The sequence below is a fragment of the Trachurus trachurus genome (genome assembly GCF_905171665.1).
Source record: "Trachurus trachurus genome assembly, chromosome: 21".
In the NCBI taxonomy this organism is placed as follows: domain Eukaryota; kingdom Metazoa; phylum Chordata; class Actinopteri; order Carangiformes; family Carangidae; genus Trachurus; species Trachurus trachurus.
The window spans coordinates 11363490-11389214 of record NC_139899.1 but is presented as its reverse complement, the minus strand read 5'-3'; the positions used below and the strand labels follow the sequence as shown (position 1 = coordinate 11389214).

Here is a 25725-nt window from a genome sequence, read left to right as displayed (position 1 = left end):
AGGGGGGAAAAAACTATAAAATTTTACCCAAAACATTTGCACAGGACTCATCTATCATTGAGTGATATTAATTGCTATTAATTGTAGAGGCTCACACTGATAATCACATGAAGGGTATGATAAAAAATTAAAATTTCAGAGTCTGGTACATACTTTCCGATGGTAATCTTCCCAACTTCTCCCTTTTCTGTGGCCTTGTCCCATTGCTGAGACAAATATTTAGGTACCTGGTGAAGTATATGATCCGATTTAAGTTAACTTACATACACAGAATTAACTGAACAAAGCACTAATAAATCGGTTTATTTCACACATTTTAGTATCAATGAGATGAAACAGATAAGCAGTGGTGAATTTAACGTTAGTCAACGTAAGTTAATTGTTAGCTAGGCTAACTTAAGTTAAATAGTTTAACAAGTTGACAAACGTATTCTGTTAAAATTAGTGTTACAAACCTGAAATAAAGAGCTACGTCTGTTATTTTTGACAAGATGTGGGGGAACAAACCTTTACAAGCCAAACGCCTTGACTTTGTTTGACTCCGGTGAGGTTGACATCCATAATCAGTTTCAGACGTTATCAGCAACAAACGATATCGACAACGTTACTTAAGTTAACCCCTTCGCTCTGGAGGAGGTTGTGGCTAGTGCATAACATAGCTATCTACTGTATGTTAATGTTCTGGTTGTGGCTAGATGGCGTACGTGAGCTGCAGGAAGTGACGTAGAGTCTTACTAAATTTCGTCGAGGACTCCCGACTGGTAAAACTGCCATGTAGGCTACAGGTGTAAAATAGGGGTGAAAAAGCAAAAAGTAAGTGAAGCCATTGGTTGGGTTTAGACACAGCTAAGTAGGCTACCGGTAACCAGAGCGATCGCTCTGCCGGTAACCAACCGCTGCTAGCCGAACAGTTACAAAATAAAACTTCCTGTCTCATCCTTCAAAATAAAACTCAGAACGACGTACAGCGCCATTATGTAAACCAACCAAAAACAATTTCCCAATTTCCAATCAAATTATATGAACTACCAAGACATTTATGTAACTGTGTGTTAATCACTTTCAATAATCAGTTTTACTGTTTCATAACCTGTAGGCCTAGGCAAACAATAAAGCACAACATTTGGGTCACACTGAGACCCATATTAAAAAGGGCTGCTGTCAAAATCTTAGACCATCTATATTTCTAGCCAATAGCCTAACGCGTACAATGTGCACATATTTAATTCAGTTAAATGAAGTTACACTGCAGAGAGTACTGGATTGCCTTAATCAAATTGAGGAATGTTGCACACTACAGAAAAAAAGAGGGCGGGGGGGTCAATGGACCAATGGTTCATTTTTTGCCTCAAAGTCCCTTTGCAGATTACACATACTCCTGCCACTGCTTCCAGGGTCGAACAAAATGTTCTTTTCATTATAATTTTAAAAGAGCTTCGGACCGAGGTCATATTGCCACGAGAGCTCATCACAACTTCTGACCTCTGAAGTTGAGGCCCCTTGAATCACCACCCACATCTCTGATTTATTCTGTGTAGTGAAACATATTTGTAATTCAGCCTGATTATGAGACCACTTAAATTCAGGGTCAAGCACGTTAATGAATACATAACATGTTGATACTGCAGGTAGCTCCCTGGATTAACGGTGGCCCACACATTTATTTCTTCATTAGCATTTAAACCAAGCGACAACCCCCTTAATCTTAAGAAAGGAAGCTGTCTCTGCACACTGTGACGACCTTCAAATAATTTTCACACATTTTTTTAGACAAAGTTTTGATAATTAGAGGTAAATGTATAATCTTAACATTATCAAATATATTTTAGAATTACATGTCTAAGAAGATGGCAGAGGAAATATCAAACAAACATAATTGACCAGAGTGCGTCTTCAAAATGTTCAACATAGCACTGGATTTCTACTGAATCAAGCAATCCACGAGTCAGTTTTCACTGCAATCATTTTACTTGCAATACTATATGGTGTTGAAAATTTGTATTTCTAGTAGTTCTTGGTTGTGGCACAGACTGTATAATGTATTACCACTCATGAAGCTTGATCTCTAATATATGTTTTCAATCTGTCACAAAAATTATTACAGTTTAATCATCACAAATATTTAGCTTACATCCACTCCTGATTTTGTAATATGGATTATTATACATATGCATTATTGTAATGAAAAGTGTTTTAAACACATTTGTGTCCATTACATTTTCAACAGAGAATGGCACTGTCAACAGAGTCTGTTTCTCCAGTGGTCCAAAGGGTCCCACAGCAGCACCTGTGAAGACAACCTGTGTAAATATGTGTGAACCTAAAAGACTGTGATGAGGCCCACCTTCATTATCAATCTCTGATGTCTTTACCCAGTATTTTAATAGTTTCTCACAACCTCTATCTCCACAAGAGGGCGGCATTGTTCCTTTCAGTGTACAGTAGCTATATCAACACGTTTCCATCCACAGCTTTACAAAATTAATGTGTATTCTGCTTTCAGTGATGTCTGAGTTTGATGCTGCCAAAGTGCTGAGTGTGTCTGAGAGGCACATGAGTAGTGAAAGTGGTAGGCTACCAATAACTTACTTAGAGAGTGCTGGGATAAAGGCCACAAGCTTCAATTTCTATAACAACTTCACAATTTATGATTTAATGATAACATTGTATGTCTGAATACATCATAATTCACAAATATAAACACAAACTTGGACCAGTAAATGTTTACAAATGACTGACTTGTAGCATATAGAAGTATGAAAGAGAGAGAAAGATTATTTCGTCTCATATTTCACTGTGTAGCCTACTCTGGGATAAATAAATCAATTTAAATGTGTTAATTGCTTATTAAAATGAAGTTTCAGAAATGATTTTTGGAGAGCTGTGTGACTTTAAGTCACTGCTGTTGTAGATCATATGAAGAGGTAACCCAGTTCTGCACTGCACTAATTATTTCACTAAATAAATTATGTATGTAGAGCCTGAGACCAGAGTAAATCAACATTGCTTTCAAGGTCATTAACATGAATCATTGGAGTGCAGCCTGAATGTATTAGTACACTCACACACTGCATTAGTAGTTTGCCTGTTTAGAAAATACAGATAAGGTCAATAAAATGCCAATTCCAAGTATATAAAAACATATGTAGTAATCTACTATAAGAAAAAATGAATAAATGAAAAAGTTGAAACATTGATATTGTGTTTTGTTATTTGACAACAAATTATGCTGATTAACATTTATGGATTATTGTGAAATCAAAATCCAATGCAATGAAAGTCAGGGTCATTAAAGAATTATATGTATAAGACCTGGCACAACACTTTGAAACTCATTCATTGTCTATGCTGATATCATGAGAATGAAGCATCGTGCATACTGATGTGTTTCCGTACTCACATGAAGTTACATACAATTATATAATAATGTGGTTTGAGAACAAAACTCTAAATCATGATAATCTCTATAGAGACCTGGATAAAATATATTTAATATAATAATGTATTATTATTATTTCAACTGTATAGCACCTTTCATATCAGAGATGCTTTATAACAAAGAAATTGTTTGCAGTGCACCTATGCTTCACATGAAAAGTAAATCAATAATAACATCAGAAATTAACATTAAAAAATATATTAACCCTTACATATATGTAAAACATTGATGTAAAAAATGAATGATAATGCAAGAAATAAGAAATGATAAGAATAAAATAAGTGATTACATAGAAAGCATAGAGCTGGCCTCTCTGATATCTGAAGGCCGTGAGTTCAATATTTGCGCTGTAACTGACCGAGGCTTCAGTCACCAACCTGTTGCTGTGAACCTTCAATAAAGCAGAGATGGTAGAGTTGGTCAGGGACTTAGATTGCCACATGCCCTTTTAATGACTTAATGAATAAGGAGGAGGACCTTAAAAGCAATGCTAACAGGTCCTTTCCAGCGGCAGACTGTGACTGTTCTGTCTGGAGCCCACTGAAAATTGCATTGCTGTAGACTGCAGAGATAAATGCATGAATCAGTCTTTCGTGTTTATTTATTTATTTGTTTTATGTTTATTTTTGTTTGTTGAACTGAACCTAAGATGAGGACCAATGTTCACATCAAAGGATCATGCCCATAGCGTTGCTAGCCATTAAGCACTACTGGGGCACAACTCAGTCTGAACTGACTTTGCTTCTTCTTTAAGCATTAACGCCTATATGACATTTACACTGGGGCACAGCTAATTTATTCTGGGGCTCGTGGCCCAGTAAAAGGGGTCTGGTGATGACGCCCCTGCATGCCGTTGTTGCGGGAGCTGTTTGTACAGTAGAGCAAAACAGCTCATTATAGCATCTTTATTTCCTGCTGATAGTAATGTATTTTACCAGTGCAGTGTGGTTTGTATGGACTGCCACCTTGTGGAGAACTTCTAGAAGTAAACATATAGCACCACTGGATGAATGACTGAATTAGTAACTGAATGAGTGAGTGACTGAATGAATGAAAAAAGGAATTTACAATGATACATGCATATGAATATTTTAACCCTTGCTGTTATAAAACCATAAACATAGAACAAATAAGTTAAACAGCCACATTCAGTCTTAATGGCCACAACTTTCCCATGGCACTTTTGAAACTATAAATGCAGTGACAGAAGATGCATGTTGTGGTTATCTTGAAGGAGTGTAATGGATATGGTTAGGATGGATACATGTCAAGTTTCTTTTGTCATCCTCCACTTTTTGTTAATAAACGCACCATATACTCCACTTGTTTTTAAAACGTTCATTTTAAGGACAGAGACTTCCACTGGTTGATTGGTATGTTTTATCAAACACTTTGAGCAAAGACTGGTCAGATTGCAGTGCTGAATAATCCTAATTAAGACACACTGATCTTTGCCATCAACCATTAGGGTAAAAGTTTTTGTACAAACCATTGGCAGCGATGGGCACTCTCCCAGCACACTCCCCAGAAATGTTTTACTTTCTATTCAAACTGCACAGATACTCACCCTGACCTTTCTCATCCTGCAGGACTCAGGTCAGTTTTACATGGTGAATGTCTTGTGGTCTATTTGGAAGATTGCCATGAAATTTGCTGAGCACATTCATGCTGGGAAGGGGATGTATTGCTTTAATATTTAATGATCTTCTGGCATTTCCTCTCTAACAACAACCTCGTTCAACCCCACTATGAGTGCAATGATAAAAATAGCAAAAATAGCCTTGTGCATGTCCGAGATTCTCACTAAAGGCAGTGTTTAACTGATTTAGTTTTTGTCCCTGCACATTCAGCATATAGTGAAATACATAGGGGACTAAAAAAGTCCTGTTCATGTGTTGTTCTTGACAGCAAAGAGTTTTGATAGTTGGCACTGGATACAGAGCAGTGTTACTTCCTGTGCCCCATGTGGATCTTTCAGCAGTGTAACCTAGAACAAAACAGCTTTATTTGTGCCACACAAAGATTCAGTGGGAGAACAGCCTGAGTCCTCTCTCTCAGCTGACCAGCCGTCAGCACTTTCACATAAAGCTACACACAGTGAAAACTCTGATCCACATGAAGACGTCCAGTCACAGCCTCCAAAGTGTCCTGGCTTCTGTTCAGGACGCAGTTTATCAGCATCATTGGAATGTGTTGAAAGTGTGTGTGTGTGTGTGTGAGGCCTAACTTCCTCTTATTACCAAAGTTTGAAACGCAGTGAAACTACAGTAATCTTTTATCAGTCCTCTGCTAGTTGAAAGATCCTGAAATCTCTTTTCATCAGGGATAAAATGAACTTGGCACTGACTGGCTGAGGGTTTTGGCTTTCCTCTCAAGGTCACCCTCCCTTTGAGGAAGGTGTTTTTGTCCACAGGCCTGGGTATAGGCTATTTCAGGGCAAGATAGGATGATAAATCTACCACAGAATTAGATGCCAGCACACTACTTTGTGAACTGTGTCCATCAACAAATCCAAACCTCCAGATGCTAAAAAGAAAAAGAAAAAAGAAAAAGAAATCTAGCGATATAATCATCATATTATTTTGATACCCTGTTCAAGCGGTGTCACAGTGAAACGAAGTTTTCAACAGAACCCAGTGTGATTTCACATTATTCTAATATAAAACATGACAGTCATTGTTATAATCTCTGCACAAAGTGCTGCAGTTCATTGAAGGACTGTTGCCATGGCAGCTCTGGGCTGGCAGAAACAGTTTTTAAAACATGAAGCCAAGAAGAAGAGGAAAATTTCCAATGCAAAAAAATACAGTCATTTTGGAAAGGGATTCAAGATCCTGACTAAGATTTCCTGCTAGACTATAATGATTTTTATGCAGCAGTAAATAGATTTCATCCATTATCAAACCCCCTTTGGCCTGTAAATGTATCCCAAATGCTTTGATTGCAAAGCCAGGATAGTGACAATTTGGTTTTCATGCACATAAACTGATTTGCCTGCAAAGAACAGCAGATTTTTTGCTTATTATCTCATGCCTAATTCTCAATTCACCATCACTATGTTGTACCTCTAACAAAATACAGGCCTTTCCAATGGATTTAAGCAGTTTATTACAAAATCTTGATCAGTCAAATTGTTATAAAACATTTGTCATTTTTTCTGTTTTCAGTCATCTGATAATAATGTAACCTCATTCATTGCATTGTTTTTCTTGTATGTTTGTTTGTAAACTCTTGATTTATTGTCAAGTGTCTCAGTAACAATAAACCACCTCCTCAGCCCACATGCATGATCTATATTGTTCTCAATAGCAAGCACTTGATGCAGTCTCCGGGGGATATGGATGGTTGCTGTTAATGAGTGGGTGTATTTTAAAATGCCCACAGCACAGATAATAAGTGTTTCTCTGAAAAGGTAATTTTAAGAAGGATTAATCTATTGTAGATAATGACACCTTTCCTTGGAAACTCAATGAATATTCTTTTTTCTTTTTTACATGCTTGAACACTGAAGTGTGGCTCCCTCCAATGGAGAAGCTGTGTCTTTGAGAGGTGTGAAGTCATCTTGCAGATGACAGGCTGTCAGAGCTCCTGTATACTTTATGTCTACATTCAACATAATGTATACATGCTCTGCTGTCCAACACTATATAACCTGTTGCAGTAAAACACTATTGTTGCCTCTTTAGAGTTAGATGAGTGCAGGTTTGATGTTGTTGATGGGACTGCAATCAGTAGCTGTATGTGTACATAAAATGTGAGTTTCACTGGTTCAGTATAAGAAATTCACTGATTGGACTGATGGGGGTGCTATAATCTAAGGTCTTGTTTCAAAATATAGGTGAGTGTTGTGGAAGTTCTTATTTGACGTATAGGACATAATTGACATTCTATATATCAGTGTCCCTTATGAAAGAACAACATCTCGGAGTGCTGGTTATTATTTTGGGACCTGCACCTGTAATCGCTGGAGCCACAAATGGAAAGCCTATATTCTTAGCTGATTTTCATTTTACCTGCCATAAAGGATGAGCACAACAAATTGTAATTGTAATCAACATGACAAATCCCAATTTTCCTCTAAAGAATGCCCAAGAAAAAATAATCCGAGTGAATGGGACAGTGGTCTCAGGCATTTGTACTCCACTGTACATAAATAGTTTCATGAATGTGCGTCTGTGCCACCTTAGATTCTCTCTTTCATAATTAAATACAGTATGTCCACCAGCTGCTCTCCAGTTTCCCTTTCACCCATTGGTTTAGCATGCAGAGCTAAAGTTACTGCTTTGTTTAATTCATTGTGCTGACTGTATGCTAGTGTGTCAGTGCAATAACAAATAAATACCCTTTTTTTTAATATTAAAATGCTTTTCAGATTTGTAATTTTTGAAAGCAGTCTGTTTACTCTTATTCGAGAGTGCTTGACTTGAACACCTATAACACTGCCCAGTAAATCCTTACAATGAATCCTAATTCCACAGTTGCACATTGTGAGGAAACAAAGAGCTATTTTACTTAATAAGTGCATGTATCACAAATGCAGTCAGTTATTATGGTAGTGTATAAATTTCACAGGGGCAGGGGCAGTCAGAGATCAGAGTCCAGTCTGTGGAGACATGTTATGTCAGTCTGCTGGTTGACGTACATAAAGACAGAACATGTCCTCAGGTCTTTACCCTCATTCAGACAGAAGAGCATAACAAACACTGAAAGGTTATGTGTAAGACAATACATTTCTGACTGTGTGGGTTACATGGAACATAAAACATGTGGTCCGATGTGTTCATCATATCATATCACATGTTGATACTAAATCCTCTGATTTTAGCCTTGATAATTATTTGCACTTCTGACGTGTCCCTCTAAATGACATATGTTGGCAGCAGCAATCAGACTGAAGAAAGCCTTTGACCAAATGTTTACATAAATGATCAAATCTGGATTTTTATTGGTTTTGGTGTATACCCATGAGCAGACTACATCACGTGTACAATTGTAGGGTTGTTGGTTTTTCTGACTGCTTTTTTCAGCACCATTGTTTCTTCTACCAGCTATTCTAATTCACAACATTTCATCATCACCCTCTTTTTAGGACAGTGAAGTGCAGCAGTGCCAGCTTAGGTTTAGACTACAGTATGTGTGGGAAGAACAATTCATGAATGAATGTGGTTGGCCTGGGCATTTATACATCCAGTAACACAGACACACTGTGATTTTCTGCTGGGAGGATCATCCGGTACAAATAAAGCCAGCATGTATTCTGGCCTCCATTCAGAGCAGGGGAGGATCAGTGGACACAAGCCCCAGACAGAGACACAGACACCCTGCCCCGCATCACTGGGCATGGCCCAGCGCTCTCTGTAGCAAAGCCTCTGTTGTTTCAAGAATTTTAGGCTGGTTTCACCAGCGTCATTACCACTCCCCTCTGACAGATCTGTCTCTCTGTGCTCAAAAGTTCACCATCATTTGTCCCTCAGCAGGCCACAGCTCGATTCAGCGGGTAATTATTGTTGATGGTTAGATACGTAGTTAGATATCAACATCACACCACAGACTGTGGAAATGTGCATGTTGAGGACTATACTGTGCAATTCACAGAAATCACATGGAACCATTTATGAAAACCATTTATTATACTGTAAATTGCACAAAATGAGCGTATGTCTCTATCTTTCTGTGTCTTTGCTTCAGCCCTGTAGCCGAACTACACTGAGAGCTACTGCTGAATAGCAACAGAAGTTATACAAATTCCTTGGATATGTGATCACACAGTATTTGACCAACAAACGTGATTAATATGATAAATCACAGTCACAGTAAAGCATCCAGAATAAACTTATTCTAAATGAAAGAAGCCTCTGTGGTTAAAACCTTTAACAATCCATACAGATTTGTCATGCCCCATGTCTTTACATGTGTTGGCTTTGGTTTATGAGAGTTTCTTTCTTCTTCTAATTACTGACTAGAAGAGACTTATTTCTTTGTCGTCTACTTTTTATGGGAACTTTCATCTCCTTCAAAAGATGATTGGCTGTTTTAACCACAACCAGCTTCGACAGTGAACTTGATTCTGTGGTTGTGACTGTAGCTCATGCTAACTGTGTTACATCACACTCACCCCATGGATTTTCTTTCAGATTGATTTAGGCTAGCAGTCTGGAGGTAAGAGACATATAGACAGGAGGAGCATCCCAAATTTAAGAGCCAGCCCACTTTCCATCTGAGCTACAGCCTCGGGAATCAAATGATGAGCAAATCCTGTATACGGTCCACACTAGATCTGTATGTTTGTCAGCTGTGATTATATAGTATAAAATTGTTATTCATCATATGGACACTGTGGTATTACTTCCACTCAGAAACAAAACAGAGTATTTACAAAATGAATGCAGAGTCCAGTGTATAAATTGCTCATTATTGCTGGGGCAGCGGCACAATAGTGCTGTGTGTTTTTTTGTTGTGGAGTGCCAGTGTGATTTAAAGCTGCTGACCGCACCAGACGCTTACACTGCACTAGGCTCCTGCTGTCTCTCGTCCTCTATCATTTGTATCGATGGACATGGCCTGTCTGCTTGCTTGCCTGACAGGCAAGCTCTTCTTCTCTCCTGTCTCTTCTCACTCCTCCACCTCCCTCACCAACCACTGCTGTGTCCTTCGTCTCTCTTAGTTACCTCAACTCCCCCTCTCTCTCTCTATTTCTAGCACTTCCCTCCCTGTTTTGCTGGCCAAGGCTTCCACAAATATTACACAAAGATTTTGAGCAAAATGTCTCACATTCATACATTAACTACCAAAGGAAAGATTGTTCAACCACTTTAAATTCACTAATCAGCCATTTAGCAGATTGTTTCACATGCATGTTTGCAACAGACATGTCAGGTAAATAAGAGCTTCAGGCACACTTGCAATGAAAGCATCTCATTGGGTTGGATTAAGATTATAGAGATAAGTGATAGTCAGGGTGGAGTGAAATTATTGATGAAATTGTTAAGTAGATCCTACTGTTTTAAAGATTATGAAGCCCCAAGGCCAGTGACTTCAAATATTCAAACATCTTTCTGAGGGGATATCTGATTTCTGAAGAATGAGTCGATTGGCCTCCTGCTACTGATTAAGATTCGCTGAAGAATATCCTTTCAACTGTTCATGAAAAAAACACATAACTGCCATTCTGTGAAGCACTATTGATGATTTATATAATAATTATGTTTATGTAGCCTACAGTGGGCTCTGGAAGTCCAAGACCACTTTACTGCTCTCAGATACCCTACTGCATGTTTGCTGTTTCAACAAGTCTGGCATTCTTCTGGGCCGTTCCAATAAAGCACCTTGACATACAAGGTCAGGAAAGACGTCTATCTATCTATCTATCTATCTATCTATCTATCTATCTATCTATCTATCTATCTATCTATCTATCTATCTATCTATCTATCTGGAGAACTATAGAAGAGAAGAGAAGGGAAGAGAAAATATTAATTGAAAGGGGTCTTTATATCCACACACGAACAGAAGGGCCCAGAACATAGAAAATGGATATGCTTGACTAGTTTAACACCAGAGTTCATTGACCTACAGTGGCAACATTACAGACCAACAAATGTGTAAATTTCTCTGAGCGTCTCTCTCTCAAACACACCAGAGAGAGAGGGAGTGAGATAGAGAGAGAGAGAGAGAGAGAGAGAGTGTGTGTGTGTGTGTGTGTGAGAGAGAGAGCGAGCGAGCCAGAGAGGCCCCAAACAGTACCTGTGTGTAGAAAAATCCTTCAGTATAGTTAACACCTGTGTCTGCAGAGAGATCTAGCAGCTCTCTGCCCACCTTTGTTTCAGAACTGCTGTAATGTGATGTTGATGTTTTGCTCAACCAACAACAAATGTTTACCGCCTCAATGATATTTGTTGTATATTTTTCATAGGATTAGACTTGAAGGTTGTTCTCTTATGTTTACATGATCCTCAGGGATAAATCCACAAACTTGGATTATTCTATAAATGTATTGACTTGGTTGGTTCATGTTATATCAAAGCTATAGGGCCTATTGGATGCTATAGGCTACTGAAATGTTATCATACAAGACAAAAAAAAAAAAAAAAAAACATTATTGTAGCCTAGTCAAGGCAGAATTCATTTTATCTGCTATATTAGGCTATGTCATTTGGTAGTTAAATCGATAACAGTAGCCTACCTACACCATACACAGTAAATTGTGTCCAAAAATAAAAAATAATTTGAATGCATCTCACTTTAATCTATATCTTGTCCTATCTCCATGTTTCCGTGGGTTGAATAGGGAGATAATCACATCGTCTATTGTTATCTACTATGTCCGAAACTGGTTTGAGGGAGCAGCCCTGCGCTCGGCACTTTCCGGCTCTTTTCGTCGGTGTTGATGTTGGGGCTCGTCGCCGCCTCTCCCAGACTGCTTTATGTCTGGCAGCAGAGACCATGCGCGGTCGCCATATTACGGAGCAGCACCCCTCCCCTCCGGTCCCGTCACAGACAGCACAGAGCCACAGCAGCAGCGGTGCAGGAGCCAGGCTACACACTGACTGACTGAACAACGCTGCTACCGCTGGGGAGGACCAGTGATACAGCAAAACCGACACCGAGAAAAACAACCAGGACTCTCTGACATGGATTAAAACCTCTTTTTTGTCCGGGCCGCTACTGTTTAAGTGATCGCATCGGCTTTGTTAACACCTCTGTGCAGCAGGAAGAAAAGAAAGGTTGCGTGTTTTCATATCCTCTCCTCGCAGTTTAAACCCGACTCACCGCCGTGTATGTGTTGTGTGAGTGTGTACGTGTGTGTATGTGTGTGCGTGTGTCTGTGTGTAGCAGCTAGTAGCCGGTGATGGAGACTGGCAGCTAGCTCTCTGTCAGGCTAGCACCGCACATTAGGCTGGTTTTACTCAGCAGATACTGCTCTCACAGCCTCGGCTCTTCGTTTACGACTTAGCCTCCGTTTACAACATGTTATCTGGTGTTTAGTGAAACCCACACAGACGGACCTGGGTGACGGACTGAGCCGGTGAACCACCCCGGGCATCATCAGCTGACGTTAGCCCGCCGCTAGCTGCTCCGCCAGCGGCCACTAGCCTCCTCCTCCTCTGCCTCGTTGTCACCGAGAGCTGCTCCCGATCACATCCTGTGTCTCTCTGTGTGTGGCTGTAAATATTTGGCACACACAACTTTGCCTGATTATTTTTTTTAGAGCGGCCACTCGACGCTTAGGTAACCGTATTTATTTATTTATTTATTTTGACCGTGTTGTCTGTTGCACCGTAGTTTTGTCAAAACGGCGCCGTCAACGAGCTGCAGCCTTATTGCATACTGTCAGAGAGAAACCACCCCCCGGATCCTCTCGAAATGCATCATCCGGACCCTGCAGGAGACTCTGGCAGTGTTAGAAAGATGGCGCACCCGGCTGTCTTTCACAGGAGGGGGAGCAACACGGGCAGCGGGAGCGGCTCCTCCACGCTGTCAACACCGGCAAACCCGGTGGTGGTCAACAACAGCCACGTCTCCGCCGACGACTACCACCAACCCTCCCTGTTGATTCAGTGCCAACAACCCCCCGCTGGTTCATCCTCCCCGGGTCCCCATCATCCTCATCCTCCTCCTCCTCCCCACAGCCTGAACCTGCATCCCCAGGCCCAGCCCGCACAGTCGGCCGGGGCTCAGATGAAGAAGAAGAGTGGCTTCCAGATCACAAGTGTGACTCCGGCACAGATATCTGTGAGCACCAACAACAGTATTGCAGAGGACACGGAGAGCTACGACGACCTGGACGAGTCCCACACCGAGGATCTGTCTTCTTCTGAGATCCTGGATGTGTCTCTGTCCCGGGCCAACGACATAGTCGGAGGAGAGAGGAGCTCTTCGGAGGAGACACTGAATAATTTCCACGAGGCAGAGACCCCGGGGGCCGTGTCTCCCAACCAGCCTTCGCACCCTCACGCTCTGAACCAGGTTCAGCAGCAGCAGCAGCAGCACGGTGGCGCCATGGTGAACGGGACTGTGCACCATCACCACCACCACCACCAACACCCTCATCATCCCAACCATACCCAGGTGTACTCTCTGTCCTCCTCCGGGCCCGGGAGCATCCAGTCTGCCCTCGCCTCTGGAGCTTTACCTTGTGTCACCCAGAAAATGCCTTCTAACATCGGGGGCCCTCAAGAGAACGTCTCCCAGACGGCGCCTCCAAACATCGTCGCTCAGCCTGTGGGGGTTGTGGCCTCGGGGTCTGTCCCTGGAATGCACAGCTCTGTTACAGGCACTACAGTTAGCATAGTTAATCCCCAGACCAGCAGCGTTAGTAATGTGAATATGTTGAGCTCTGCCAACGTGCCTGTGAGAGGGGGGATCAGCACGAGTGCTAACAGCAGCGGTGGTGGCGGCTTTCCTCTCAATGTGATGAGCAGCAGCAGCAGTGGGGGGAACGGAGGAGGTGGCGCTGTTGCAGCCGGGGGCAGCCTTATGAGTGCCGCTAAGATCGGCATGATCCCGCAACACCAAAACATCAACTCCAACATCACTATGACTACTACGACTTCTGCTGCTGTTGTTGCCGCCGCTGCAGCCGCCGCCGCCGCTGCTGCTGTCAGTGCCTCTGGAGGGATGGGACTCTCCGGCGGGATCCAGGGAAGAGTTGGATCTGTCGGGCTGCAGCCTGCGAGTGCCCCCGTCACAGCCATGGCCACGACCTCTGTATCATCTACTCCTGCCCCAGCTCCGGCCCCCGCGGTGGCGACCACCAGTTCTCGCTTCAGGGTGGTGAAGCTGGACTCGAGCTCCGAGCCCTTCAAGAAGGGCCGATGGACATGTACCGAGTTCTATGACAAGGACACCCCGGCCTCTGTCCCGAGCTCCGCCGCATCCGATGCTGGGTCGCTCAGCATGCGTCAGTATGTCTCCGAGAGCTTCGCCGGGGCCTCGGAGAGGGAAAGCACAAGCGGTAGCTCTGTGAGTAGCACTATGAGTACACTGAGCCATTATACCGAGAGTGTATGCAGTGGAGAGGCTGGGGGACCCCCGGTGCCCCAGCATGCCCAGGATTACGCCTCCCCTCCTCAGGGCTTTCAAGGAATCCTCCCCAGTGGCTTAAGCATGGGAGTGTCCCTCACCCAACCCCACATGCACGCCCAGGATATTTCCCATTCACATGTGAAGACTACTGTGGCCCCTTCGGCTCCAACAAACATTCACCAGGCCGCTCCCTTGCAGGGCCACCAGACCACCATCGGGCTCCCCACATCTTCTCTACCCCAGCAGCAGCAGCAGCAGCTGCTCACGTACGCCCAGGCAGTCGCTAACCAACCACCAGGCTCCTCACCGGGCCTCGTTGGTGTGCAGCAGCAGAAAGTAGCCTACACCTCGCTGCCACAGCAGCCGGCCGCTGCTCCCCAACCGGCCCCGGTGCAGGTGAGGCCCCCCGAGTACGCCCAGCCGCACCAAGGCATCCCCCAGGCTGCTGCCTCTCAGTCTCTGTCCAACCAAGGTGGATCAGCTAATGGATCATGTCAGATGATGGGGGGCCCTCAGCAGTCGCAGGCGCTCCTCCACACACAGCCCCAGCAGCCCTCCTCCCTCCAGGCCAACACCTCCGCCATGCCCTCTCATCTCGGAGTAGCCGGCCTCGGCCAGCAGGCTCAGAGCCACCCTGGCCATCTGGATTGCCAGCAACAGAAGCCGCAGTCGCTTCCTACACAAATCCAAACCCTGGGCCTGGGCGCCCAGCTGCCCACTATGGTCCACCAGAGCCAAGTGTCAGCACCAAGTGTGCCTCCTCCCAACCCTCAGAGCGATCCCCAGGCCCAACCCCAAGCCCACAACACTGGAAATAGTGGTAGGATGCCCCCGCAGGTTGTTCCCCACAGCCAGCCGTCTGCCACCTTGTCCCAGAACCACAGCAGTGCCCAGGCCCTCGCTCACGCAGCCCAGGCCAGTGCCCTCTATGCTAGTCTGCCCACCTTCACCACTACCCAGCTGCAGGATGCCCAGCGGCTGCTCCTCCAGCACCAGTCGGCCCTGTTGGGGCTGCCCAAGTTGTCTGGAGGTGAGGCTGCATCTGGATCCAGCGCTGGCCAGGGTCAAGAAGCCGAGGGCAACGCCACCACCGCCAGTGCCTTAACTACATCAGCCGGTCTTAAGTCTGTTGATGGAGAGGAGGATGGGTAAGAAGCTCTTATTTGCTTACTTTTTTAAAATGTTCTGGATTCAAAGTGTATTAGTGAGAGGTTCATGCTGTTAAACGGGTGTTTGTTGCCTTAATCAGCATTCACAGTCTGTTTGAAGCTGGATGATTTCACTGGTTGCTGTGGCAGCTGTGAGGGGAAGAAAAGTGTTATTGTTTTCCTAGATAGCGAGCAGACAGTGGCCAGGCTGCCACAGTCTGCCTCTCCTCTGTCAGTGGGACACAGTGCAGGGCTCAGCTGGACGTGACGTTTCTCGCCTTTTATCAAGTGGCTGCAGTGATTCGACATTTTATACCTAGCCTGCTCGCTTCCCTGAATCCTGGCTGCACAATTTCTGTTTGGATGTGCACTTCGCTGTACTCGCTCTCAGCACCTTTTTGTTGTTGAAAAGCAGGAAACATCTTGGAGGTTGTTAAGATTATTTAATCAGAGGTGGAAAGACGGCAACTGAAAAGATGAAATGAGTCATCCCAGCTACGGTTTTATTTTGTTTTACACCCCGTCTTGCACAGTAAAGCTTTAAAAATACTCCTTCCACCTTTTGATGAACTCACCAGGACGAGATCTTGGTTTACTTGTAGACATGACGAGTACAGTGCAGCGGTCCTTTCCCTTCACTAAAAGCTTATTGATTTTATTAAGTGCTCTCTCTCTCTCTCTGTCTGTCCTATCTATTGTTTTCCCTATCTCTCTGTCACTCCTCTCTTGTCACTACAGTTTGCTAGTGATTTATGCTATGACCCACATGAAAATCCTAAGGAATGTTCTCCCAATAATTAGTTTTAAGAGCTCATTTTGAAGTTAGTCAGGAATTTTAATCACCTTACAGCAGCAGGAAATTGCTCACCTTTCAGTCACTCCTAACAATCCTAAGCCTTTTTTCCTGACTTCTGATTTTCTTTCTTCATCCTGCCTCTTACCTTATTAGCATTGAGGATATATTTACAACAAACAGGTCGGGAGGAGGAACTGAGATGAGTTGATGATCTGGAACTTTTTGAAGGCAGCATGATGCTATTTATGATAGTAGCGACTCTATGGGTCAGTTAGATGGATACTAAAGGATGGCGACTTTATCACATGATGTTTAACTCTGAGGAATGTGAAATCTATGTGGGATCAGGTGGATTATTGTCTTTGATGATAAGCAGTATTTGGGTGAAACCAAAGCCCCTCTCACAAATTAGAAGATTGTCTTGGTGGATTACGCTCAGGCTTCAGTTCTGTCCAGTTTACCTGCTGTCACACGAGTGCCGATAGGTGGGGTAGACCCTCGCTGAGAAAAAACAAAAGTAGTGCAACACCCAGACAGTCTCAACAGCTGATGAAACCAGACACAGAAACTAGGCATGTTTTTTAATCATTTTTTTTTCAGTCTTTTAATATTGCTGAAACTGAACTGGACTTGTTTGATGTGCTGTGAAGCAATTTAAAATCACTTTACTCATTTTTTTAATTGTAGAAAATAAGCTCATTCATCCAGTTATTTTTCACAAAATATTATGCTCACCATTAATAACATCATACTGACTATTCAAAGAGCTTTTTAACAGCTGAATAACGCTGAGCCAAGGCTACTTTTCACTGGTTAACTTTACTCTTACACAATCACCTACATAACAACTTGCAATGCGGTATGTCAGTATACAAAATACACTGTACATATTTCAGCTTTGTGTTTCAGCAGTGTCTGATTTGTGGCTGTGTATTGTATTGATTAGTTAACCAAATATCTTCAACTGTAGCCTAAGTTTAAAAAAAGACTTGTATATGAACAAGTGTTTTGTATTTTAGTTGTAGACAAGCACTGGTGAGTCCTTTTGGGAAAAAAACAGGGGAAATAGCATTATGATTGACAATGCAGTGTGTGTGTGTGTGTGTGTACCCCCTATATTTAATATTTCATTGAACAAATCAACTTGTGTTACTATTGAGAATTTTAAAATGTTAGATTTTCCTTGAGGTTGTGTCGGAGGTTTTGGTTCAGTCAGTGTTGTTGACCGTGTTGGGGGGGAAACTAACCCAGGCCCAAAGTCAAACACAGGGCTTGTAATAGATGAAACCTCATTAGGACTTTCATGTGCATATTTTTGTGCAGTTTGCATTTATTTGCATTCATTTTCACGATTTGAATTTGAAGTTGACATACAATTATGAAATCATTACCCCAGATCTCACTGACTTGGGGGGTGGTTGGATATTGATTACTTTGTCTTGGCGGCTAAAATAAATAGTAATTTTTTTTGCAAAGAGGTAATGAAGTTTCAGTGACTGCACCATTAAATGAAAGTTTTGCTAAAACCCAGGTTCCTTTTTCCTTACGTACTAATTGCAGAGGAGCCAGTCCCTCCCTAAAAGCTGACTTGTTCTTTGTCTGGTATTTACAAGACCACAGTCCCTGTGGTCTGCTGCGTCGCTCCCATCTACATACAGTATTTTCAAGTTTTAATGAGTAGGATGACCCTGCCCCAATAAATCACCTCTGATGGCACAGTGCCATTTGTGTGTGTGTGTGTGTGTGTGTGGCAGGGTGTCAACTGTATATTTGCTCTGCCTGCACTGACACATCATAAGTGCCTTGGTCCTCTGTGTCTGTGTGTGAGCAGGCTGCTGATATTTCACTGTGATGGGCTATAGGTCGTTATTGGTGATCAGGAAACCATGGCAGTTGTTTAATAGCATGTACACGATGTAAGTGCTGTACACGTACATGATGTAGGCCTACATACCGTGAGAGCAGCCATTAAAATGTGGTCAATGTGCAGGTTTCCACACGTATGACTCTTTGTATGAGGATGTGGCTTTATGCTTGGGCTGTGTGCGTGTTTCTCTCTGCGTGTGTGTGTTGTTGTTCTGTAGTTTAGTTCTTGTTTCAAACCTTCAGTCCTGTGATGTGAGGGAGTGCGTTAGCAAAACGCCCTCAGTTCAGAGGGACCTTGGTGTTGAAGAGAAGGAAGGGTAAACACAATTTCAAAGTTTCCATTTTGTGTTGCTGTACTTTAGTCATTGTTGTTTAGTGTTTGAGGTGTTGTAGTGAGATTTGGTTCATTTCAGACACTATGAGGTTTTACTTTTATTCTAAAATGGAAATTGGTTAAACAGTGTATTTTATAAGCAGCAGTTGAAGAGTTGAGGCGTTGTTTCACACTTGAACAATTCCTGTCTACTCTATTCTGAGTTTATTGTGATGTAGCACTTTCTGTGTTTGTAATAACGTCATCTCTCTTTGGTCATGCTGCCTTAGAGATCTCCCTTTTGATGCAAAGTGACACATTATAAGCAGGTATTCTGTTGTTTTAATGAAGAGGTGCTGTCACGTGGTTAGGCTACATTCTGCCATGTGCAAAGATGGGGATCATCACTAAATATTAGCTCTTGGCTTATATGCACCAGACAAACAGATCTGTGTTTCATTTTTCCCACCGCAATGTGTTGAATAGTGAAAGTAGAAGTGGGTGCTCTGCATCGGTGGATGTGTCTTCTGTAGCTACCATGGCTTCACATGGTCATCATCACTGGACAACTTGAGCAAGTTGCTTCTTTAGCAAACAAATGTGCATCTTTTCTGCCAAGGCGCCTGCTCTGCCAACTGGGTGTTTTCATCAAAATGAATGAGGATGCTGAGTTTTTTTTTCTTTTTTTGTAAAGACGAGCCGTTGTTGGTCTGAACAGTTTAAGTGTGTGTAAATGTGTGAAGGCTCAGGGGAATGTGGGCCGGCTGGCAGTGCGATGCCTATCTCTGTGGCTATCTGTTTTGAATGTAATCTTCCCCCTGGCAGCGTAGGTAGGGAGCCACTTTGTGCAGCATGGACCTGTTGCTCTTTGTGTGTGGAGATCAACCAGATTCCCCCAAATTTACAGCACACAGAGGAACCCAAGCCGACCCAACGCAACTTAGTCAGAGCTGCTGAAGCTGGTTGAGACCACCGCAGAGGGTCCGGCAGGCTGGACGAGCTGGAACCAGACTGAGCAGAGTTGTGCATCGCTGTTAGCCAGCTCTGATGAATCCGGCCATTGTGTAGCTCTTCTGTTTCCTTCATCAGTGTCTGCTGTGTAGAGAAGCTCTGGCTTGATGAAGTTTATACCGTAGACCGTGACTGACCTGGCGTCCAGATGTTCTGTCTGTTGTTCTGCTGTTGGTCTTTAGATGAAAGAGATTTTCTAAACAGTGGCCACATCTTGGTCCGTTTGTCTTTTCAGGCCAATTTGTCTTTATTTGCTGAACCCACAGTGGGGTGAAATCAGGGACACACTGTCCTGGGCTGAACCCGCATACATCTTACTCTCCTTTTCACTTTCAGTTGCGGTGTTACGTCACTGATGATTTTGTTGTAATATATTATGAAAAACAGTATTATCTGTTAAAAGTAGCTACACTGAATATTGAATATTTCTAGAATTTAAAAAAAAAAAGCCTCCTGCAGGACTGAGAGATGGCTGCAGATGAAGTCACTTAAAATGGATTTTAATGCTAATCACTTAACCACATCAGTTGAAAAGTTTTGTATCCCTTTTGTTGTCAAGTAATATTTCATGTATCTTTTGATATGAGCTGTTACAGTTGCTGCCCAAACTGGTTGATGGCAACTGACGGATCTGAATATCAGTATCGAAATACAAATCCCACCATTTTAAAGTGAGCTGAATATGGTTTGTTGGTGTGACAAAACAAGACATTTTTAGATAACATCAGCAGTCTGAAGTGGAAATGGGCATTTTTCACACCAACAAATAATTGATGAAAAAAAAAAATCACCAGATCAATGGATACTGACAATAATAATCTGTCAATCCTGTTCCCTGTTTGTCCAAAGTAAAAAAGCGTTTTTTAATGGCTGGTTAGAATAAATCTGCATCCCTCACACCTCACCAAAAAATCTCCCTCTACTGTAGAGCGTCAGTGTTAAAAGAGCTAAATCCAAATCTATCTAGCTAAATATTACACTCAGAAGTTCACATTTGATTGAATGTGGATGTGGGATGGAAAGAGAGAAACAGCTGTCAGAAGATCTTACAATGAATGTGGTAAACTTTTATATCAGCTGGACAAGTGTTTTGAGATACCAGTACCAACAGTGAAGACCATAATACAGAAACGGAAGAAACATGAGCACACTATACCAAGGAGTGGAAGACAAAGAGAAATACATGAAGAAGTTGCTGGAAAACTTTCTGTAGAGCTATGTATGAGTTCAAAACAAATGACAGGGAACCTGAAAAAATGGTTTCATTTCAACAAACCAAGATTATGTCGTCTGATGAGACCAAAGTCATAATTTTTCGTATGAAGATACAGGGGATCCTTCAACAAGACAGTGATTCAAGGCAGAAAGCACAGGGAGAGTGATGCTGTGGCCTTTCCAGCCTCCAGACTCGAATATGATAGAAAATGAGTGTATAGATGTGAGGAAGGCTGTGGACTGGACTCGGATAAATCTGGTAGATTTGGAACAAATGTGGCACAAAGATGGACTGAAATGACACCTGAGAGGGTACGAAAGCAGCTCAAAGGAAAGGAAATTGAATTGTAGAGCATCTCATACAAAGGGATGCAAGCTTTAGGACTGATATGGTTTTTATTATTTCACTATCACTTTCATTATAGTACACTCTTTGTACATTTTTGTTACTTTTGAGGATGAAGATACATTTTTATCAAGTGAACATAGATTTTATAGTGGCTTTGTTGTTTTACCTGTCATCATCATTGCACAGAGGTGCTGTTTTGTCCCTCTGTCTCTTCCTATCTCTTCCTCTCCTGTTGTGTCCTTTAATGTCAAGCACCATGCTGTAACACCATTTGCCCGTTTCGGGACAATAAAGATTTACTTTACTTTTACTTTAACATACATCAAAGTTTTTTTTTTTTACCCATATTGCCAAGATCTGAATAGGTGTTCTGTTTAATTAAATGATGATAACATACTCGAACACAAATCAATTTCTCTTCATACCAGATCCACCGTTATTACTGTGGTGGCCTTTTTATAGAACTCCATTTGGTTTGTCCATAGCTGCACATCACTAAAGTGTTCTCACTAAAAGTAAACAGCATTTGTTATTTGTTATGCTGCTGACACCTCCCCCCATTCCTACCATAGACCAAGCCAGAGAGCACCAGAACACAGCAGAGCAGCAACATGCTGTGTATGAGAGAGAGGGGGGGGCGGTGGGGGGTGGGGGAGCTCTCACCACACACTACTGAATATTTACTATGTCTTTTTAAGCCAAGCAGTGAAAAGCATGAATGGTCAAATGGAACTGAGCAAGGAGATTGTGATCAGTTCACTGTGTGCTGATGAAACAGAGGTTAAAATACCCATCACTCCCATCTGCATGTACATGTCTCTAAATCATGTCATACCTTTGTCTGCTGCTAATTGGTACGCTCCATGTATGCAGATTGTCCATCGATTTCATTGGTCTCTGCCGCCTTCTTGCTGATGGTTTATTTTTCCATCAATAAACAGGATTGTTTCACTTAAGAGTGCAGTGGGAAAACTAATGGCTTGTAATGGATGATAATGGATAGTGTTTTTAGTCTGCCTTTCATCTATGAGAAAATTGCCCTCCCACCCCCAAATACACACACACACAGTGCCATGATAGTCTAACCTTGTCAAAAAAAAAAAAAACTGCCTTTAGCTGTGTTTATTGTGGCTCTCTCTGTATGTGTATATCACAGATGGAAGCAGTTAGATTTTAGTATTTATGGTGCCGGGAGGGGGGTCCTGTCCATTAAAATGAGTAATGAGTCTCTTCGGTCATTGTGATGCAACACATTTTAATGTCTGGTTTGGCATCACAAGCCTCTATGTCTGACCACTCGTCTCATTCACTTCAGGTTGTCCTGCTGGCTTTAATTTTTGTCTCCTTCATTATTGACATGAAAAAGACAAAATGCGGTGGTCCGTCTTCGCTGATTCATTCTCTTTTTAGTGCAGGAGACCACAGACACTGGGATCCCCTCGTGTGTGTCCCTGCTAGACTTGTTTGGGTGCTAACACCGACAGCAACATAATCAACGTTTGGCCTCATGCAAACAGGATAAAGCCTGTGTTGCTTATAGGATCTATACGGTAGTAATTTATTGTTTAGGAGCTGTATGTCTCCTTTATATTCAGTATTTTCTTCATATCCACCTTACCTGTCTTTCTCTCATTCTCCTCTTTCAGTGTCCATCTCTCTGAGCTGCGTCAGTGTCCTTGGTTTTTATTGGGTGGCTGCCTTTTGTCTCCATGCTCTATTCTTACATCTCTTTATCTCTTTCCACTAAATAGCAACTTGGTAAAAAAAAAAAGAAAAGAAAAAAGTACAGAGATAAAGCTGCTTTAGCTGAGGCTGGGCTCTGAAGTGACCATCAGATTGGCGAGGTTCGTACTGTATGACTCAGTGAATTTAGTTTTAATCCTGGTTTGTGTGCTGAGTCCATGTTCACATTACATCTTTGCCTGGAATCTGCCTCGTGTTTTTCAAACCCTGTCTGAGAGTAGAGGTTTTTCTAGCATTGATAGGGAAAACTGTGAAATTCACAAATCGATCACCAACCGTTAAGCACCAGCTGCAGGTATAGTCTGCGACGCCAGTTGGCCCACTTGTCAGTCGATGACTGCTTCACCTCAGAAACATTTACTGTTCAAAGTCTGAAGATCCTGAATTTTTTCTTTTTAAAGGGACAACGAGGAGTTTCTCCATCGGCAGAACGAAAAATTCCGCGACAATAAAAAAGTCTCATATTAATGTGGATGAATCTACGTTACCCACACTTGTTAATGGGCCCATTTTCGATAAATATATCGTTTTGTCTCTATCGTTATTTTGTTATTTTAATTAGTGGCAGAAACGCTGGGCGAGCCGACCAGCGTTTCCTTACTTTCGGTTTTGCGGGCGCTGCCCGGCAGGTCATGAAAATAACGCCGCCGAATCGCCGTTTATGGTCGGAACTACGACGGTATGTGATCGTCTTCGAACCTCTGACTTTAATTCTTGATGAATGAAAACATGAGTCTGTCTTGCGCTTTTCCAAAACTCCTCGTTATCCCTTTAAGTATATTTTTGGGGGCTTTTTTGCCTTTAATGGACAGGACAGTTGAGAGAGAGACAGGAAATGGGAGGCAGAGAGGGGGGGGGGGGGGGGGGGGGGGGGGAATGACACTCAGGATAGGGCTCCTCGGCGCGGGATTCGAACCGGGGTCGCCTGCAGTGAGAACTATAGCCTCAACACATGGGGCGGGTGCTAAACACCGCCCCTGAAGATCCCTATTATTAACAACAACATCACTGACACTGTCATTCCTGTCAGTGCCCTTTGAATGAAGTCCACTTCAGATGTTGCACATTGGCTGGTGAGAGACTCGGAGCTTTGTAGAAGAGAGAGCGTGAGAGAGAGAGAGATTTGCCAAGCACAAGTGTGTTGTCCAGGCTGGGGAGGGGAGGGGGGGCGGGGCAGGGGGCTGTCTGTCTGTCTGATGCAGTTGTCTGGTATTCCCCACCAGTGTTAGCGGAACATTTTCAGACATCTTAAAATGTGCTACAATTTCCTGCTTTATAAACGGTTCGGAGCCATCGATGAAATGATGCTGGTTACCTGCGATCCTGTGCCCTGACATTCAAGAGGGTGGGAGACGTTCGCTGGAGCTGTTGCACTGTGTCAGTAGAGCCGTTGTGATCCGGTGTAGCAGCTAGCTTATTGGAGACAAAGATGCATTAATTAATGTGTAGTCACCGAGGGCTGCTGTGTAATATATGTAAGACACAATGAGATGGTGTTGATGGAGATTTCATCTTCAGCCACACATTTTTTTTTATCTTTAGGCTTTAGTGGGCTGCCGCTGTCATTCCCCTAAACATGCAGGCAATGTGCTGAATCATGGCCGGCATTCCTGTGGCCAGAACACTGTCCAGTCAGCTCCAGGAATTACACACACACACACACACACACACACACACACACACACACACACACACACACACACACACACACACACACACACACACACACACACATAGAGAAAATGCAGTGGATGACTTTGCTATTGGCACAAGCATTCCTGCCTTTTTCTCCTCCATGTCTTTCATACCGTCTGCTCTGTTTCTGTCTCGGTTTGGTGCAGACTTCATATTTGTTTTCTTACATCCTGACAGGAAACAAATATATACCAGTGGCACCCCACTATATAAACAAAGATAGTGACATGATGCTGCTACTGTACTTACCGGTAGCTGTGTTTTGTGGATACAGATCAACAGCATACTAGTTTGTTGAGGCTGTGAGCAAAAATCTACTGATGAATCTTATCATTAACTCGGCTAGGGCTGCAACACGCTACTACTTTGATTAGTGAATCTGACTCATATTTCCTTGGGAAAATGTTCATTTTCCTAGAGGCAAAGGTGAATTGGATTTTTTTTCAGTCCGACATAACAATCTAGGATATTAAGTCTCTTATAAGAAGAAGAAAACCAGACAGTATTTACCTTTTTGAGAGACAGTTTATATTGACTGATGATTGTCATAGTCAGTTCTCTACTTGACTGATGTTTCAACCATAGAATCAACACAATAAATTGCAGGATCTTGTTGTCAAAGCATTCATTCATCTGTGGAGCCATCACTGTAAAAAAAAAAAAAAAAAAAAAAAAATCTAAAAGGTTAGAGGACAGATGCCGTCAGACAAGAGTCTTATTGTCAGTGTTTGACAGCACCTCAACTCATTTGTTTTCTTTTGTTTTAGAGCTAGAATAATGCTTAAGCTGAGCCTCACTCAACATTAAAACTGTCAACACTTTGTACAGTTCGTTAATATCAGTTAGTTGTAGGTTTATCTAGTTTGCTTAGATTTTCGAGTCTGATAGCTTCAGCTTTTCTGCTCAGCTGTGATGACGTGAGAGCCCCAGCCACTGAGCGTCTTTTCCCATAGGGTTTTATATTCATTCACTCTCGCTTTGTGTGAGCTAATCCCCTTTTCTATGCTCTGTGGCTGAATGAGGAAGGCTGCTGGAGGGAGGGGGTCAAGTTTTTTTTTTTTTATATATATATCTGTGGCCCTAGTCTAGCCAGCTGCTTCTCTTATTAGCAGGGATTAGGCACAG

General features: G+C 42.6%; 2 protein-coding genes across 2 annotated transcripts in view; one reads left to right on the top strand and one right to left on the bottom strand.

The window, feature by feature from the left end:
- The window catches only part of LOC311004261 (general transcription factor IIF subunit 2-like), a gene marked incomplete at both ends in the record, with an annotated part of 38460 nt that extends 37899 nt beyond the window's left edge, over window positions 1-561 (bottom strand). Inside the window, 2 exons of the mRNA XM_083996240.1 lie at window positions 154-227; window positions 508-561. Coding sequence (XP_083852366.1) covers window positions 154-227; window positions 508-561 — 128 coding nt within the window. The remainder of the gene's footprint in view (window positions 1-153; window positions 228-507) is intronic.
- An 11381-nt stretch (window positions 562-11942) lies between these two features.
- Window positions 11943-25725, top strand: part of LOC311004258 (TSC22 domain family protein 1-like) — a 31871-nt gene continuing 18088 nt past the window's right edge. Inside the window, exon 1 of the mRNA XM_083996237.1 lies at window positions 11943-15612. Coding sequence (XP_083852363.1) covers window positions 12803-15612 — 2810 coding nt within the window. The 5' untranslated portion in view covers window positions 11943-12802. The remainder of the gene's footprint in view (window positions 15613-25725) is intronic.